The 15,777-nt window shown below is 41.7% G+C and overlaps 1 protein-coding gene across 3 annotated transcripts in view; it reads right to left on the reverse strand.

The window, feature by feature from the left end:
* The window catches only part of ABTB3 (ankyrin repeat and BTB domain containing 3), a 241,841-nt gene that overhangs the window by 18,247 nt on the left and 207,817 nt on the right, over nucleotides 1-15,777 (reverse strand). For 2 of the 3 annotated variants that reach the window (XM_035128402.2, XM_035128401.2), the window contains 6 exons: nucleotides 13,919-14,097; nucleotides 7,020-7,125; nucleotides 6,349-6,451; nucleotides 4,319-4,400; nucleotides 2,458-2,526; nucleotides 772-885 (listed from right to left, as the gene is read on the reverse strand). In XM_035128402.2, the coding sequence (XP_034984293.2) occupies nucleotides 772-885; nucleotides 2,458-2,526; nucleotides 4,319-4,400; nucleotides 6,349-6,451; nucleotides 7,020-7,125; nucleotides 13,919-14,097 (653 nt within the window). Of the gene's footprint in view, nucleotides 1-771; nucleotides 886-2,457; nucleotides 2,527-4,318; nucleotides 4,401-6,348; nucleotides 6,452-7,019; nucleotides 7,126-11,573; nucleotides 12,083-13,918; nucleotides 14,098-15,777 lie in introns of those variants that run through there. The other variant, XM_060279886.1, reaches the window with a different exon arrangement.

Raw genomic sequence — 15,777 nt, forward strand, 5'->3', positions numbered from 1 at the left:
ATAGTCCATCAATGTGTGTGGTTGGTGTGTGTGTGTGTGTGTGTGTGTGTGTGTGTGTGTGTATGTGTACTTCTGTTTGTCCGCTCTCCATGGAAGTAGTTCTGCAAGCGAGACAAGAGATTTGGACTTGTTTTTCTTCAACAGTAACCTCCACTGCAAGATGGCACTCTGCTGCTGAAATGGAAGGGAACTTTGGATGTAAGCGTGCAGTTTAGCATGGAGGTTTGCCCTTCAATGACAAAAACACCAGAAATTCTACTGGGCCTGCCTAAGCTCAGTTGCTTCGTTGCTCCAAGCCGTGAATGATAAAAGCAATGGCTGTGATTTCCCACTCAAGGCTCACACACAGTAAGGAATTTGAAAGATGGCTGTCTAGATAATTCAAGAAGGGATGTGGATGGACAAATTAGGCAGTGGTGTGAAGACTCTTAAGGAGTTGTGGGAGCTGCAATCGAAGAACAACACATGAAAATATCACATACTAGAAGACCATGTTGTTCTTCAATGACACCTGGAGAGACTCTTGAGTATATCTGCCTAGAACATCACTCCTGGTGAATGCCAGGAGGGAACATGCCATTGGAGTCTTGTGAGCATTTTCCTGGCTAGGCTACAAAGTCACTATTTACACTGAGGTAGAAATCCTCTGATCAGTTGACAGTTGGGCATGCTTTAAAAAATGTATACCACATTTGATTGTACACTACACTGTGATACCATATGAATGGTGGTATAAAAACACTTTTTAAAAAATGAGTAATGCAGTTTTACCTTGGCGTGATTATAAATATCCACACAGTTTTCTGTGTTGATACTTTTTGCACAGATGATCTCACAGTGTCGTTGCAATGCTTCAAGCTGGAAAAATTTAGCAGCAGACAGAAGCTGAAAAAAGGAGAAAAGAAAATATTGTTACGTGCTTTGGTTCCAGAGTTTGTGGGTGCAAGGGCACCCATCATTCTTGAATTTAGTAAAAGTTAGAACTGAACAATATTTGATTATACTGTGCCAAATGCTGAAACCCCCTGGATTTAATTTATGCTAACAAACCAGGACAGTTTGGCATAGCCGCTAAAATGGACCATTAGCAGGGGACAAAGGCCAGTGATGGCTCATCAAGGAAACCAACAGAGGGTTTGACTGCCAGGCAAAGGAAGGATGAGGTCCCTCCTCCAGCTATGTGTTGGTGGACAAGAAGGGTTCGGATTTCAAGTCTGGATGACATATGCAGGAGGAAACAGTTTCACTGGGTTAGCAGCGAGAGGAAGAAGGAGGGGCAGAACACCATGTGAGCTGGAGATGACAGGCTGGAACAAAGAGACACAGAGGCTGTCTTTTTTCTGTTCTTTGAATCTAATGCTGTACTTATGGAGAAGGCTAGACCCTCTTAGGATGCGAAGGCTCTGCACTCCCTCCATATAGACTAATGTGTGTAAATAAAACCATATATCATAAAGACACCACAGTCTCTACTGTGCCTCATTTCCAAAGGAAACACAGGCCCTGGTGCCTGGGACCCCTGAAATCTCGCACTGCTGTGAAGATACATGGGTGCCGTGTAACAATATATACCAGAGCCCTGGGGGGGGGGGGACAAGAGGGGGGTGCATTAGCAGTAAAGTTTTTTCACCCCCCACCTTATTTCCTATTCTTTTTCTTTCAAATGTTTTACGCTGTCCAAACTGAATCTCAGCTGAATTAAGGCAAATCTTTGCACCATATTATTAAGATAATTCTTCTTGCTATTTTACCTCTGACCACCACAAAGAGGAAAGGAGAGTGATGAGACCAAACCTAGAGGACTCATTGCCGATGAATGGCAAGCTACATAACCAGTCAGATCAAATGTCAGACTTCACTGAGGAAAATGTGGAGGTTTCAAAATGCATCTAGAGTGCATAAAATAAATGACCCCAAAATGACAGAGTCTACTGCCTTTCTGCAATCAATCTCAAAAATATATGGCTGCATATGTGTGCAATGACAGAATGAGAGGCAGAAGGGAAGGGCTGCAAAGCCCCAGGTTCATATTTCAGGAATCTTCAGAAAGGGTTGGAAACTAAAACCCTGTATGAAACCACAGCCATTGCAGAGGGGAAACTACTAGGCTATGTGAACTATTGGCCTGATTTGTATAAGGCAGTTTCCTATGTGATCTTACTGTTTTCAAGTCTTTGAAAACTATTGTTCTTATGCTGGCTAAATACTCAGGCAAGGTAACAGGACTAACTAGGCTTTGTGACTGCTTTGAATTACTCTTTGAACTTTGATCTGGTGAATGAACGTCTCCTTTTTCTATTCCCTCCCAGTTTCATATTTGCGACAATTGATTGATTCATTAATTTATTTCATGTGGAATCACAGCCCTTTCACAGCTAGTGAAGTCTACTATTTTATTTTACTATTACTATTTCTTTGCATATTTATAATGAACCAGTAGTGCAAGCTGCCTCTTACCTCCATTATTTCATTGTTTTTAATAAGAAGTGACTCTGCACCTCCATAGTACAGATACTGCATTATGAGCTGAAATAACAAAGAGATTGATAGATCACAAAAAATGCAAGCTCAGTTTGCATATTTCTTCTTCCCACCCCATTTGTGGGCTACTGCACACAAGATAAAAAAGTGGTAAGGTCCAGCTATTTCAGACTGTCACCAAACTGATGGTGACAGGGCAGGTGTGACTACCAAAAAGCCCTTCAGCCTGATTCCCTGTAATTTCACTTCTCGCAAAGAGGGAACCACCATAAGGCCCTCAGAGCGTGTCCTCAGTGATTGGGCTGAATGCTAGGAGAAATAATAACAATAACAATAACAATAACAATTTTATTATTTATACCCCACCCATCTGGCTGGGTTTCCCCAGCCACTCTGGGCGGCTTCCAACAAAAGATTAAAAGTACATTAAAACATCAGTCATTAAAAACTTCCCTAAACCGGGCTGCCTTCAGATGTCTTCTAAACATCAGATACTGTAGTTGTTTATCTCCTTGACATCTGATGGGAGGGCGTTCCAAGGGAAGGCGCCTATGCCTGGTTCCCTGTAACTTCGCTTCTCGCAGTGAGGGAACTGCCAGAAGGCCCTCGGCACTGGACCTCAGTGTCTGGGTTGAATGATGGGGGTGGAGATGTTTTTTCAGGTATACAGGGCCAAAGCTGTGTAGGGCTTTGAAGTTCAATACCAACACTTTGAATTGTGCTTGGAAACGTACTGGGAACCAATGTAGATCCTTTAGGACCAGTGTTATATGGTCCTGGCAGCCACTCCTAGTAACTAGTCTAGCAGCTGCATTCTGGATTAATTGTAGTTTCCGAGTCACCTTCAAAGGTAGCCCCACATAGATCGCATTGCAGTAGTCCAGGTGGGAGATAACCAGAGCATGTACTACTTTGGCAAGACAATAGCCAGGAAGGTAGCATCTCAGTCAGCAATGGATCACATGGGAGTCCTTTAATGATATCAGACTTTGGCTCCTGTGGGCTTTTGTCTCTGAATGGAAATCTCTGTGACCCACTTCTACCTTGCATACAAGCAGGATACTAAGACAAGCTCAGACTGGAGATCGTGTGGCTTAGTGAGGACCGAGGGTGCTTCTAAGACAGATGTTTGTTGTCCACACGATATCCCTGGCATCAAAACGTCACCCCATATTTCCCCCTTCCTTAATCCAGATTTACCCTTTGTGGTAAGTAAAAAATACAGACTTTTACCAATGACCCATTTGCAAATTAAGCCCCTGTCTGAAAAGCACCCTTTGTCTATTCCATACAGAAAAGAACCAGATGCATCCTTAACATCTAGCAAGCTGGTAAATGTAGAGCAGGCACAAGCAAGGGATAAAAGGAATGTCAAACTCAGGTGCAGATTTCTCCTGCCATGAGACAACAAGCACAATGGAACTAGAATCTCAGAAAAGGGGGGTGGAAACCACTATAATAAAAGCTGTAAAGATAAGTCCAAATCTGTGTGAACCATCCCCCACCTAGTGAAATTTCTGTAACTACACAGATCTCTGAGGAGGAGGTCTACTGCTCAGGGGAGATGTACTCCAGGGTCCTGTGCAACTAGCCCTTCTAGTTTGCTTGATCTTCATCACTTCAGGTTTGAGAATTTCCTTAGCTCTGGGCTACACTGGTGTAAAATTCATATTTATTTGGCTCTTCACACACACTGCAACACAGATTACATACATAGGCCACAAAATAGTTAATCACCATTCACTTGTGATCTGGCTTCCAACTGGTTATCTTTTCTCTCTCCCACAAATGACCATTGGCTTATTATACAAAGACACCACAATGTATTGAACTTTACCTGGAAAATGGGATACTTCACATAACTGATTTCAATGCAAGTGCTGTCAGATGCAGGTTTGCTGGACAAGAGGGCTTTAAACCTAAGCAAAAATATTCAAACACACTGATTTTTGTTATTTTTCAAGGCAGATTGTTAGAATAATGTGCCATCGAAAAAATTCATGGGATGGCGGCTACCAGCTTGCACGCCAGCACATTATTATGTCAGCGTAACAAAGATGTCACTCAACTACACAGTGACAGCATTCTAGGATTGGGGTACTAAATGCAATGCAAAAAAAAAAATGTACCAAGCTCTTGGTTGTTAGTTCTTGAGCTGCTCCCTGCATTTATTTATATGGACAAACTTCTAAAGAACACCAGAGAGGCACACATCAAGTAGTATATAATGCAAAAAATAATAAAAAGTACATAAAATGTAACATTCAAAATAAAATTCCAAGTGAGTTATAAATGGCAGTGTCACATATGAAGGGAAGCCTGCTTAAATGGAAAGGTTTTTAATTAACTGTCAAAAGCACATGGTTGCTGCTGCTTACTATAGGAAGGCACTTCCAGAGGGTACCGTAGGTTAGACTTAAACCCTCACTTCCTAGTGGAAGTGAAGCAGCCCTCAGGCATGTGGGGAACCAGAAATAGTGTCCTTCCTAAAAATTGCAGCAATGGGACAGGAATGTTAAGGGGTAAGGTGGTCCCTGAGGTATCCTGCAGCTGCCCTTTTAGTAAGAGTGTGGTCCATAGCAACCAGCAAGTGGTTATGTTTATTGAAGAATCATGGAAAGTCTCATCTGCTGATTTCTGCATATCTTTATCAAGCGTCTCTTAAATGCACAGGAACAGCCACTTGGCAGTGGTAGCAAAGTGGCAATGTCAGAAGAGGCTGATATGCAAGGCTGGGGGAAACCCCAGTAGCTTAGACTTGTTTATATTGCCTACAAATTGTTAATGTTTTTGAGCTCTGCCCATATGAAACTTATTGGCAGGCAGAAAGCTTTAAAACAGCCTTGTAAAATTGCCTATAAAAGTTACTAGCCTGCCAAAGATAAAAAATACTGGCCTGCTGTAGGTTAGCAGAGGAGAGAAAGAGAGCTCAGTCCCTCCAGCAGTGCTCTGCTGCATTTCTAGTCTGGGGGCTTCCCTTCTCTGGGAGTCCTGTTGGTTTCTAGGCTGGGCACAGAGAAGGGGTGGAACACTCTGTCCTACCCCACCAGCCTGCTGATGCACCTACATTCCATGCACTCCCTTGCATGCAGTTCCTTCCTGCCTAAATTGCCAGGTGTTAAATACAAGGCTGCCAGAAATAAGAGATTTTGCAAATCCAGCAAGAAAAGTATTTGCATTCTAGGTCTAATATGTTTTACTGAAGCTGTCCAATTTCTTTGGAGGGGATTATACAGGGGAAACAAAAAGGCTGCCGGGGAAATATGACATTTTATATATTTATGCTATGAGTCTCTTATGTTTCCTTCTACACGATGCAAGGTCAGCCACCAAAGACCTCTCTTGGATGGTTGATTGCTATCCCCTAAGAGATAGCCCCTAAGAGCAGGGCTTCCTCTCAGATGGCACTCTTTTATTTTGACAAGCCACTGGAAGCTAGGCTCCTGCACTCTTGACTATAGTGGGCAGATAGAAAAGAAGCCACGCCCTCTGCACCTTTAACAGCTGTGTAAATGAGGGGATTTCTGCAGATGCAATTTCTGCTGCAGGAAAACAGTTTGGCTGCTCTGTATATAATATATATCCCACTTCTCCTCTATGCAAACTTCCCTCCCTTACTTTGAAGCCCAATTCTTGTTCCCAACGGATCTTTCTACTAGCCTATACATTTACAGCCCCAAAGCTTGTCTCTTTCTGTTCTTCCAAGGTACCATCCACAGGGAACTTCTGCAGCTTATGAAGCATTCTCTCTTGCTAAAATACAGCTTTCCTTGCAAGCTCCTGATGTATAAATGCTTCCTGCTTTGTATTTTCCCCTGACACTCGAATTAGGTTTCATCAGGTTTATTTACAAATACGTATATTTACCTTGGGGATGCAGTAAATAATAATACTCTGTGTGCATAAAAGGGTCTTCCTTCTACAAGGAACGTAACATCTGACATTTCCTTATTGTTAAGGAAATGAGGATCTGGAATCACAAAACAAAAATGAGTGGTAAAACATTTTAGTTGGGAGTAAGGTAAAACACAGGTGTGCTTGATCCAGATGGTAGATGATAGTTGTCTGAGAGAGGCATATGACTTTATTGAGATTCATTCTTATTTGTTTGTGGGGAGTTTAGACAACTTTCTATAAACTGTTATTCCACCCTGACAAAATTTCAGTTTTCTGGAAGACATCAATCCTCAAGCTTTGGTGACCTCCGAAGGAAAGGAGAGCTGCAGAACAACTGGTGTGCCTTTCTGTCTAGCTGCACCATGTGTATTTCATGTATAAAGGCATGATCATGAAAGGATGCAGTTCCTTATGTATGCATGTGGCTAAGTGCAGCTGCCCCTTCTGATTCAATGGTTCCTTCTGATTTCTGACTGTATGCAATGTCCATCATGATTAAGCATGTGTATATTATCCTATACTTCTGTTATTTATCTTGGTTTCCCCCAGTGACCAAACCTTGATGAACCAAATGTGTGTTGCACAACAGTGCGGATCAACAGACAGTGCCACACATGTTCTACAACTCACAGCACACTTACCTAAACGAGATGTCTGCTTGCGTTTGATTTCAACAAGCTTAGGAATAGGATAGGGTCCATAGCAATGAGTGAATATGACAGCCAGTTGTTGACTAATCACTTCGTTCTAAAACAAACAATACAACAAAATAAACACTAAATGCAAATATAACTTGAAGATTAGAAGAGTCACTTCGGGGAGTTTGCTGAATGATTAGCATATGCTCATGGATTCCTGAAAATATGAGCATGCAAACCTTTGCTGATATTGTAACTTTCTGTCATCTCAAACAACTGCTCTGGGACATTACTAGGTTCCCCTGCAGCTGCTAAAATCAACTAATCTGTATAACAGTGGGAATATCTAGAGTGGCACTCGGTTAAAACATGATGAGGCTGCAGAGAATTGTAGGATACCTGAATTATCCTACACTTCCTGTAGAGGGGGGTGGCCTACTCCCAAGAGACTGTGATCTACTCACAGAGTTAAAAACTGGCAGTGATCTACCCCCTTTTTTGGGGTTCAGGTCAAAGTTGTTGAGTTTTTTCAGGATGGATGTAAAATGTTGAGCTTTTTTTAGGGGAGCCACAATTGGGGGGGGGGAGCCAATGATCTACCAGTGATCTACCGCAAACGTCCAGTGATCTACCGGTAGATCATGATCTACCTGTTGGACATGCCTGCGAGGCTGTAAAGGTCTGTGTACTCAGGTAAGTGTACTGAAACTGCAGCATATGAAGCCTAAGTATTCAAGGCTGCATCCCTGAAGGCATTAACTGAGAAAACCTATCTGGACAGGATCATAAGTTAATGGTACCGATTATGCTTTAATTCCTGATGTCTCCATTCAAAGGGGATGTGAATGACCTTTGTCTGAATCTAAGGTCCTAGGCAGCCATTGCCAGTCAGTGTAGACCAAAGGTCTGCAACGTTTTTGGTATGGCAACCCACAAGTCCAAATTTACTTGGTATGGTCGCCCATCAATTTACTGTCACATGAATTTTGGACTTTGGTTCTTTTCTGCCACCAAAGAGCAGTCCCCAAGCATTAAAATGTAAGACTCAAGCATTTCCAAAGTTTGGTTATAGGTGTCAACACAGCATTATAATATGCCAACAAAATAAAAAGCTGTTAAGAGGTATTTATCATACCAATTAAAGATTACAAGCAATAATTATACTGGATTTACTTATAAAGCTTGCAATCCATCTGCACAGGCCACATGGCCTACTTGCAAGTCATGATTCACAGGTGGGGAGACACTGGTATAGGCAATTCTGGAACAAATGGATAGCTTCCTATGTTCATAAGCCAAAAAGGACATGCCACTGCTCTGGGAAGAGAAACCCAACCTGTCCAGAAAAGCATATGTCATGACAATGTTTTCTAAATGTGCCACTGCAGTGTCTAGGTGAGCACCTGAAGACATATTGGTGCCTGATAATCAAACAATGGTTTCTAACTATGAGAAACAACACAACAATGGTTTCTAGTTATGAGAAACGATAAAATAAAACTGAAGTGTATAGCCATGGGCTCCTTAGAAGCCCAGAAAATTTGCAGGTGTTAAAAAGAAAGGCCAAATTGTAGTCTTTTCTGGAGGAAGTATATGTAACTTGACATCAATGGGAAATGATCATACAGAGCCAAGGGCAGACTTTTAGTAATACTTTCTCCTGATATAATGCCACCAGAAATCCAGTCTCTTCTTTCTACATTTTCCTTCAGAGGAATCTTGAAGAAAGCAAGACTTGCAGGTAGAAAAGGTCACCTTACATACATAAATCCTGCACAGGGATTGTTAGGAATAGGGAGGAAGATATTCAGTTTCACTTGCAGAGCAAACACTCAATTGGACTCCATGTGCTAGGAACATTTTGAAATCAAATGGAGATCTTCAAATAAATGCTAAGAGAACACTCTGTAAAGAAATCTACTGATATGAACTAAGACTGGATAGTAAAAATTTGAATACAGCACAAAGGAACTGCTCCTCGGGGAGATGAGAAAATGGTTAGCATTCTGTCCCCTGGAAGTGTATAATGATAGATGATACTGTAAAATGACCATAATGTAGGTTTAGGAAATCAGGGAAGAAAACCACAAAAATGCTAGATGAATTGCATGCTTTTAAATTTATATTTATTAGTTGCCTCATAAAATAATTGCTCTAAACAATATGCAAACCATTAAATGGGTGATTTGTACAAACCATCAAATTTAAAACAAAACAAAAATGTGCATGCCATTGTGAATGCAGTTAGATTTGGTGATGGGGCTGAGCCAGTGTGGACGAAGGACAGAAACACCTATGACTATTACTGGAAAATCATATGTAGTAGAGTGATTGTTCCGCTTCAGACTCCAGGTCACAGAGTCTGCTGCTGAAATACCTGTCCACATAAAATATCCTCACTTGTGGAAAATGAATCTTTAAGATTCTCTACTTTACATGCTAGTACTCTGCATGTCAAGTGTCACATGTTTAACAGTGAGAAGCATTAAAAAAAAACTACCCCAGTTAAGTTAGTGTCCAGCTAAGAAGCCAAACTCTAAGAAGCGCCATCCTCTGCTCCATTCATATTTAAAGAAGGATGGATAACGATACCTTCTTGCCTAATTTACCTTCCTGCGCTCCATTCCCAATTTGGTGTCCCCTCCAAATGTTTTGGACAACAACTCCCTTAATCCCCAGTCACATGGCCATACTGGCTGGGGATAAGGGAAGCTGTGGGGGACAGACGGACCTGGAGTTTCCTCCAGATGTTGTTGAACTCCAACTCCCATCTGCCAAAGCCAACATGACAAATAGTGATGCATGATGGGAGTTGGAGTCCAGCAACACCATCATGTCGGCTATCCCTGGCTTAAAGTAACAGAGTGCCGCAAGATAAGGTAAGTCAGGAAGCTTTGCTCCTCTCTGCCAAGCTTGTTGGTAGACCTGCTCCAGGTTAAGTAATCCAAGGCTTGGGCGCCAGCCAAAGCAAAAGGTTACCTAATTGGAGAGGAAGGGAGAGTCTCTGAGGAGCACTAAATTCTAATTTATTTCACTTAATGTATTTTAATTGCAATCCTTTAATGGCACAGTAAAAAATAAAAATCCAACACTTTGTAACAGAGGATAAGTTAGAATTGGTGCCTGCCTTGGAGCATTCCCACTGCCTTCTCATTCCCACATTGGTTCTTTTCTGCCTTTTCTGCCAAGAGGAAGAGGCAGTCAAATATTTTAAATACATTACAGAAAGGAAATGAGGAGACTGTGCATCAGGGACACCATCTGGGGTGGGTGGGACAAGGCTCCCCAAATTTTCAAGCAAGGGGCTGGGCCCCACCAGGCCTTCCCACGACCACAATGGGCCCAGTCTGAAATCACGGAGACCTGTGCCAGCCAGTGCAAACTATACTGTACTATATGGACCAAATAATTCAGTTTAAGGCAGATTCCCATCTCCCTGTCCCAAGTTTATCCAATGTTCAGTGTGAGAAAATATATGAACTGCATATGAATTCTTATTGAGCGGCTTGCCTTAAACCAAATCATATTGTCTGCTTCAACAGGCAGCAGGGCTCCAAGGCAAGTTCCTCTGCTGGCAGCCCTATTTGAAACTAGGATCATTTGCACGCAAGCACATGGTCTACCACTGGCTGATGGCACCTGCTTACTTAAAAATGAATGGGTAAAGTAAGTGTCTAGACTGAAGTCTGACGTGAAGAAATGTTGAGCAATTAGTAATGCTAACAAACATGGCACAAGGCTAGGAAATGTATTGTCCTAAACATAAGACACTCCATAGTTTGATATTTGAACCAAAAGGCAGCTATCACACAAAGCATCTATTTAGCTTTTCCAGCTTATTCTTGTAAGATTAAACAATACCAACAAATGTGGGATTACTATTGTCATTCCCCCGCCCTTGTGTAAGACTCTTCAGATGACAATCTTTTCCTTAACCAGTGGTAACTCATTCAACACTTGAGCAATATCCTATTGCTGACAGTGCTTCCAAATAACCTCTTTATTGAGCATTCATTCTGACCTGTTTGCAGGGAGATTAGATGCCATTGGCTATTTAATGAGCATCTATTCCAATTTGCTTGCAGGAAGATTATATGATGTTGCATATACTGCTGCATCAAGCACAATCCCACACTTTCCAGTGCATTTTCTTGCCACATTTCTTATCACCCCAAATCTAATATTTTGGGGAAGTGGGTGTATTATCCAGGATCTCTCAATCATCTATAACTGTTTAACCTGAATTGAATCCCACCTGAAAACAGTGGTAGCCTGGAAGCACCCTAGGTTTCTACAGATGGCGTGACATCATCCTTCTCTACCCTGGACATTCTTTAGTTCTAAAAAGGCAGCCGACTCTGATTCTCTCTAGTTCTCTTTGCGCTGAGTTTTCTTTGGGTACAAATCATGTATGAGCTCCATGAAAACTGATTAAGCGTCGCTTTGTAAGATTACTTGTACATTATTAAGAAGCACATACATCATTAATGTTAGTCAACATTTGTGAGCTAGGGAACCCCAAGAGGTTGGTACTAACAGCTAGATGCTGTTTGACAAAATAGATTTTTTTTATGTTAGTTGGAGTTGAGCTAAGGGTCTTCCACAACAGAGCACGATTAATCAGAAGTGATGCACAAATTGTTGCTGGGAGCAATGACATGACTCTCTTTTGAAAGGATTTTTAAAACCTGTGTAGCAAAAGCTCAGATTGAAGAACAGAGCCTGAGGTCTATGAGTATCAGACCAGAAGAGGGCATACAAGTCCTAGAATCAGTACATTCCAACACAGGAAGTCTCAGCAAGCATTTCCTTGTTATGAAAAACAGCAGGGGTCTTCGTGAAACCGCTGCTGAAATATCCCTTTGGGAGATATTATGACTAAGGATTTAAGTGCAGGGTAATCCAAGGTTAGTTTCCAGATAAATCCATGCTGCTGCACTATATTTTCTGTGACAGTAGTTAATTGCATGTTATATTAGCATGCCACATTGTACCTGATGTTCACTTCTCATATGGAGAATGCAAGATGCACATTTATGGAGACTTCGGGTCCAGGTTATTCTGAACTGTTTCAACACAGAGGTACTGAAAGTGATGACAGGTAATGCTACATACACAACAGTCACCAGCATTTAGAATAAATCTACCTCAGGGGAGAATTCACACCCTAAGCAGAGGGAAGGGATTCATTCCATTCTTCCCTGTTCACTGAAATTTTATAAATTTGTCTTTTTTAATTGATTTGGTAACTAGAGATGCAAAAAAAATGGTACTCTCCCCCCTCCTCCTGGCACAATTTATTTCCTTCCACATGCACATAACTTAATGAAGCCTTTCCTTATCTTCTGTTCTACAGCGGTACCTCGGTTGTCGAACGTAATCCGTTCTGGAAGACTGTTCGACTTCTGAAATGTTTGACAACCGAGGCACAGTGGGCGGTCGGCAAATTCCAATGAGAAATTGAGAAACGCGCCTCAGAAGCCATTCGACTTCCGAGGCACGTTCGAAAACGGAAACATTCACTTTTCGGCGTTCAGGTTCCGAATTGTTCAGGTTCCAAGATGCTTGAAAGCCAAAGTTCCACTGTATTGTGCTACCTAGGTTATATATAGTGAAACAAAGATTATTTCCAATTTCCCTACACGTGTGTGTGTGTGTGTGTGTGTGTGTTAGATTTCACATTTCTGACAATACTAATACATACCCTTGTCAAATTACTGCATTAAAAAAAACCCCTGTTCAATATTTGTTTAAAGGAAAGATTCAAAATGTGTGAACATACGCCTGTCTCAAACTCTATGGCATGAAATTCCAAATGGGCCTGGAAAAAAATTCCCAGTAAACATGTAAGGAGTGTTTTTTTAAAAAAAACCAAATAGGTCATATCAACTCATCTCAAAAACCTTAAAGGGAGGAAAACAAATATGGGAGAAGTAATTCATTTGATCTGAAAACTAGCACACACACACGGACAGTTCTCTTCTTGGACCATTCCAAGTAGTCAGCTAGATTAAACTAACATCTCAGCTCCTTTGGATATCAGCCTCCCTTGCCTGTATTTTATTGCCTGACCTGCACGACTCTCACTTTTACCGCAAGGACTTGGCTTCTGTTGGCTCTTGCGCTCACTGTGAGTGTGAACATTAAGCTATCCTTGCAGTGGATGGAGAGCATTGGCTCCCTCTTTTTAAAGCGACACAGTTGCTTTTTATGCATTTGCGAAATTGACTAAATGTCTAAAGGCAGTTCCACATCATACAGTTAAAGCATATACAATACACATTTAAAGCAGATGACTCCCCCCAAAGAATACTGGGTGCTGAAAGTTCCCTCTCACAGAGCTACAATCATTAACCCCCTTAAAACACTATAGTTCACAGCATCCTTTAGGGGAAGTCATGAGCTTTAGATGTGCTTGCATTGCATGTGCTTGAAATGTATGGTGTGGATCTGTCCTTAGTGGCTCAGTTCTCGTTATGACCCCAAGCTATGGCTTAGCATTATGAGAAAGACAGCTGTGTTTGCATGTTCTTTCCTCCCTATTCCTTCCTCTTCTTGTGCCCTTCACTTAATTAGGGACACAGAAAGCTGCCAGAATATGGGTCCATCTAGCCCAGTATTGCTGACACTGGCTGACAGTTGCTCCCAGTCCTACATGGATCTGCATACTATCTTAGCAGGGTGACTTCAGCTGGAAACTTTTTTATTTCAACAAGCTTTTAACATTTGATCATTTGCTCTTGTAAAGACTGTTCTGCACTCAAATTGTGATGGTTTTAGTGATGCAATGTTCTTGTTATAGTTTAATATTTTTATCTGGGTATCATGAACAGAAGAGCAGTGCAGTAATAAATAAAAACAGTAATATATTCTAATTGTGGTGTAATGCCAGTTTCACCCACCTTGCTTGCCTTCAAGATTTCAAACATCAAAGGCAACCCTTGTGTGACAAGTTCTTCAGTGTATTCTTCCTCTTGTATTGATTTAAATTCTTTCAGCAAGCACTGGATGAGAGGTCTTCTGTGTTGCTGAAAGGCAGTTCGCAAGGACTCTAACCATGTATGCAGAGTCCATGGGACACCTGTATAAAAAATTAAAATTATCTTAAAGATTTGCACATGGAGATCTTATGCTGGACCACATTTTGAATTCCATTCCACCTATTCTGTTTCCACTGCTGGGATCGCCATTAGCAGTTGGCCTCACTGGGCACCTGTCAAAGCCCATACCTCCTTTGGGGGCCCACTGTCAAACCTTGGAACCTCCTGGGCCTGTTGCTCCTCTTTTTTTACTGTTGCTACTATTTTCAACTGGCCTTTCCAAGCAAGCAAGCAAGCAAGCAAGCAGAAAAATGAGAAAAAAGAACATGCAGAAAGACCCATCTCTCCCTTGGGGAGAGGATGTTGAGCAGAAGAGGCAAGTGAACAGGCAGCGACAACAGTGATGGTGAGGAGGAAGTGTACAAACTCAGTGGGAGGTGGGCACACTGACAGCATCTTGCACACACATACAAAAGAAAACGCACCTGGAACCGACACTCGTCAACATCCCCCAATGAACTATAAATCCCTGTATATTGTTTATGTCTCAGCTGCTTTCAGATTGGTGACTCCTAGTACTAATAAATCATTGCTTTTCTGCTGCAAGTAAGCTGCAAGCAGAATTGCAACTGGCTTGCCATGCTATACAGCACTTTCCCCCTATAAATTCATCTTGCTAGGCATCATCTACACCAATGGGTATGGCATAGATGCCAGTGGGTATGCAAAGTCCAATTTCCTTTGGTGGCCACTTGAAAAACAATTACAAGTGTTCATTAAACACATTAAATCAATTAGTTTATGGGTGGTAAGTACTTATTTGTTTAAATGTGATTGCCCTTTAAAGGTAAAGGTAAAGGGACCCCTGACAGTTAAGTCCAGTTACGGACGACTCTGGGGTTGCGACGCTCATCTCACTTTACTGACTGAGGGAGCCGGCGTTTGTCCGCAGACAGCTTCCGGGTCATGTGCAACACACGGAAATGCCGTTTACCTTCCTGCCGTTGCGGTACCTATTTATCTACTTGCACTTTGACATGCTTTCGAACTGCTAGGTTGGCAGTAGCTGGGATGGAGCAACGGGAGCTCACCCCATAGCGGGGATTTGAACTGCCGACCTTCTGATCGGCAAGCCCTAGGTTTTGTGGTTTAGACCACAGTGCCACCCGCATCCCTTGATTTCCCTTTACAACCCATGAAATGACCAAAGAAACCAACAACTCAATGGTATTTCATGTTTGTTTTAGATCTGATGTACATATTTGAAGGGATTATTGGGGAAACACATTGCTATTGGGGGGATTATTGGGGGAACACATTGGGGGAACACAGTAATCAAGCAGATTTTCCTGCCCACTTTATTTGTTAAAAATTAGCAGCATAAAAATTATGACAATTTCATTTTAGCAGAATTTTGCTAATATTTTACTTTTAAAAATATAGCTGAAAAAAAGTGTTTTTAGTTTTAACCAAGAAATAACAGCATGACGGATATGCCACCATAGCAGCCTAATAGGGATGGGTGATTTTTTTGTACACATTATTGGGTTGGAGAACTGCATCACAACATTTGGAGAATGGCAAATTTTGATGGATGACTGTGCTTCGGTTTGAATATTGTTTTGGAAAGGGGGAATTCAGTAGGTTTGCATTAACATTTGAACTGAACTAAATTTATCCCTATCCCTATTCTGGATGTAAGCATTTAGTATAGAAAGGAA

The sequence above is a fragment of the Zootoca vivipara genome, chromosome 10 (assembly GCF_963506605.1).
Source record: "Zootoca vivipara chromosome 10, rZooViv1.1, whole genome shotgun sequence".
Lineage (NCBI taxonomy): Eukaryota > Metazoa > Chordata > Lepidosauria > Squamata > Lacertidae > Zootoca > Zootoca vivipara.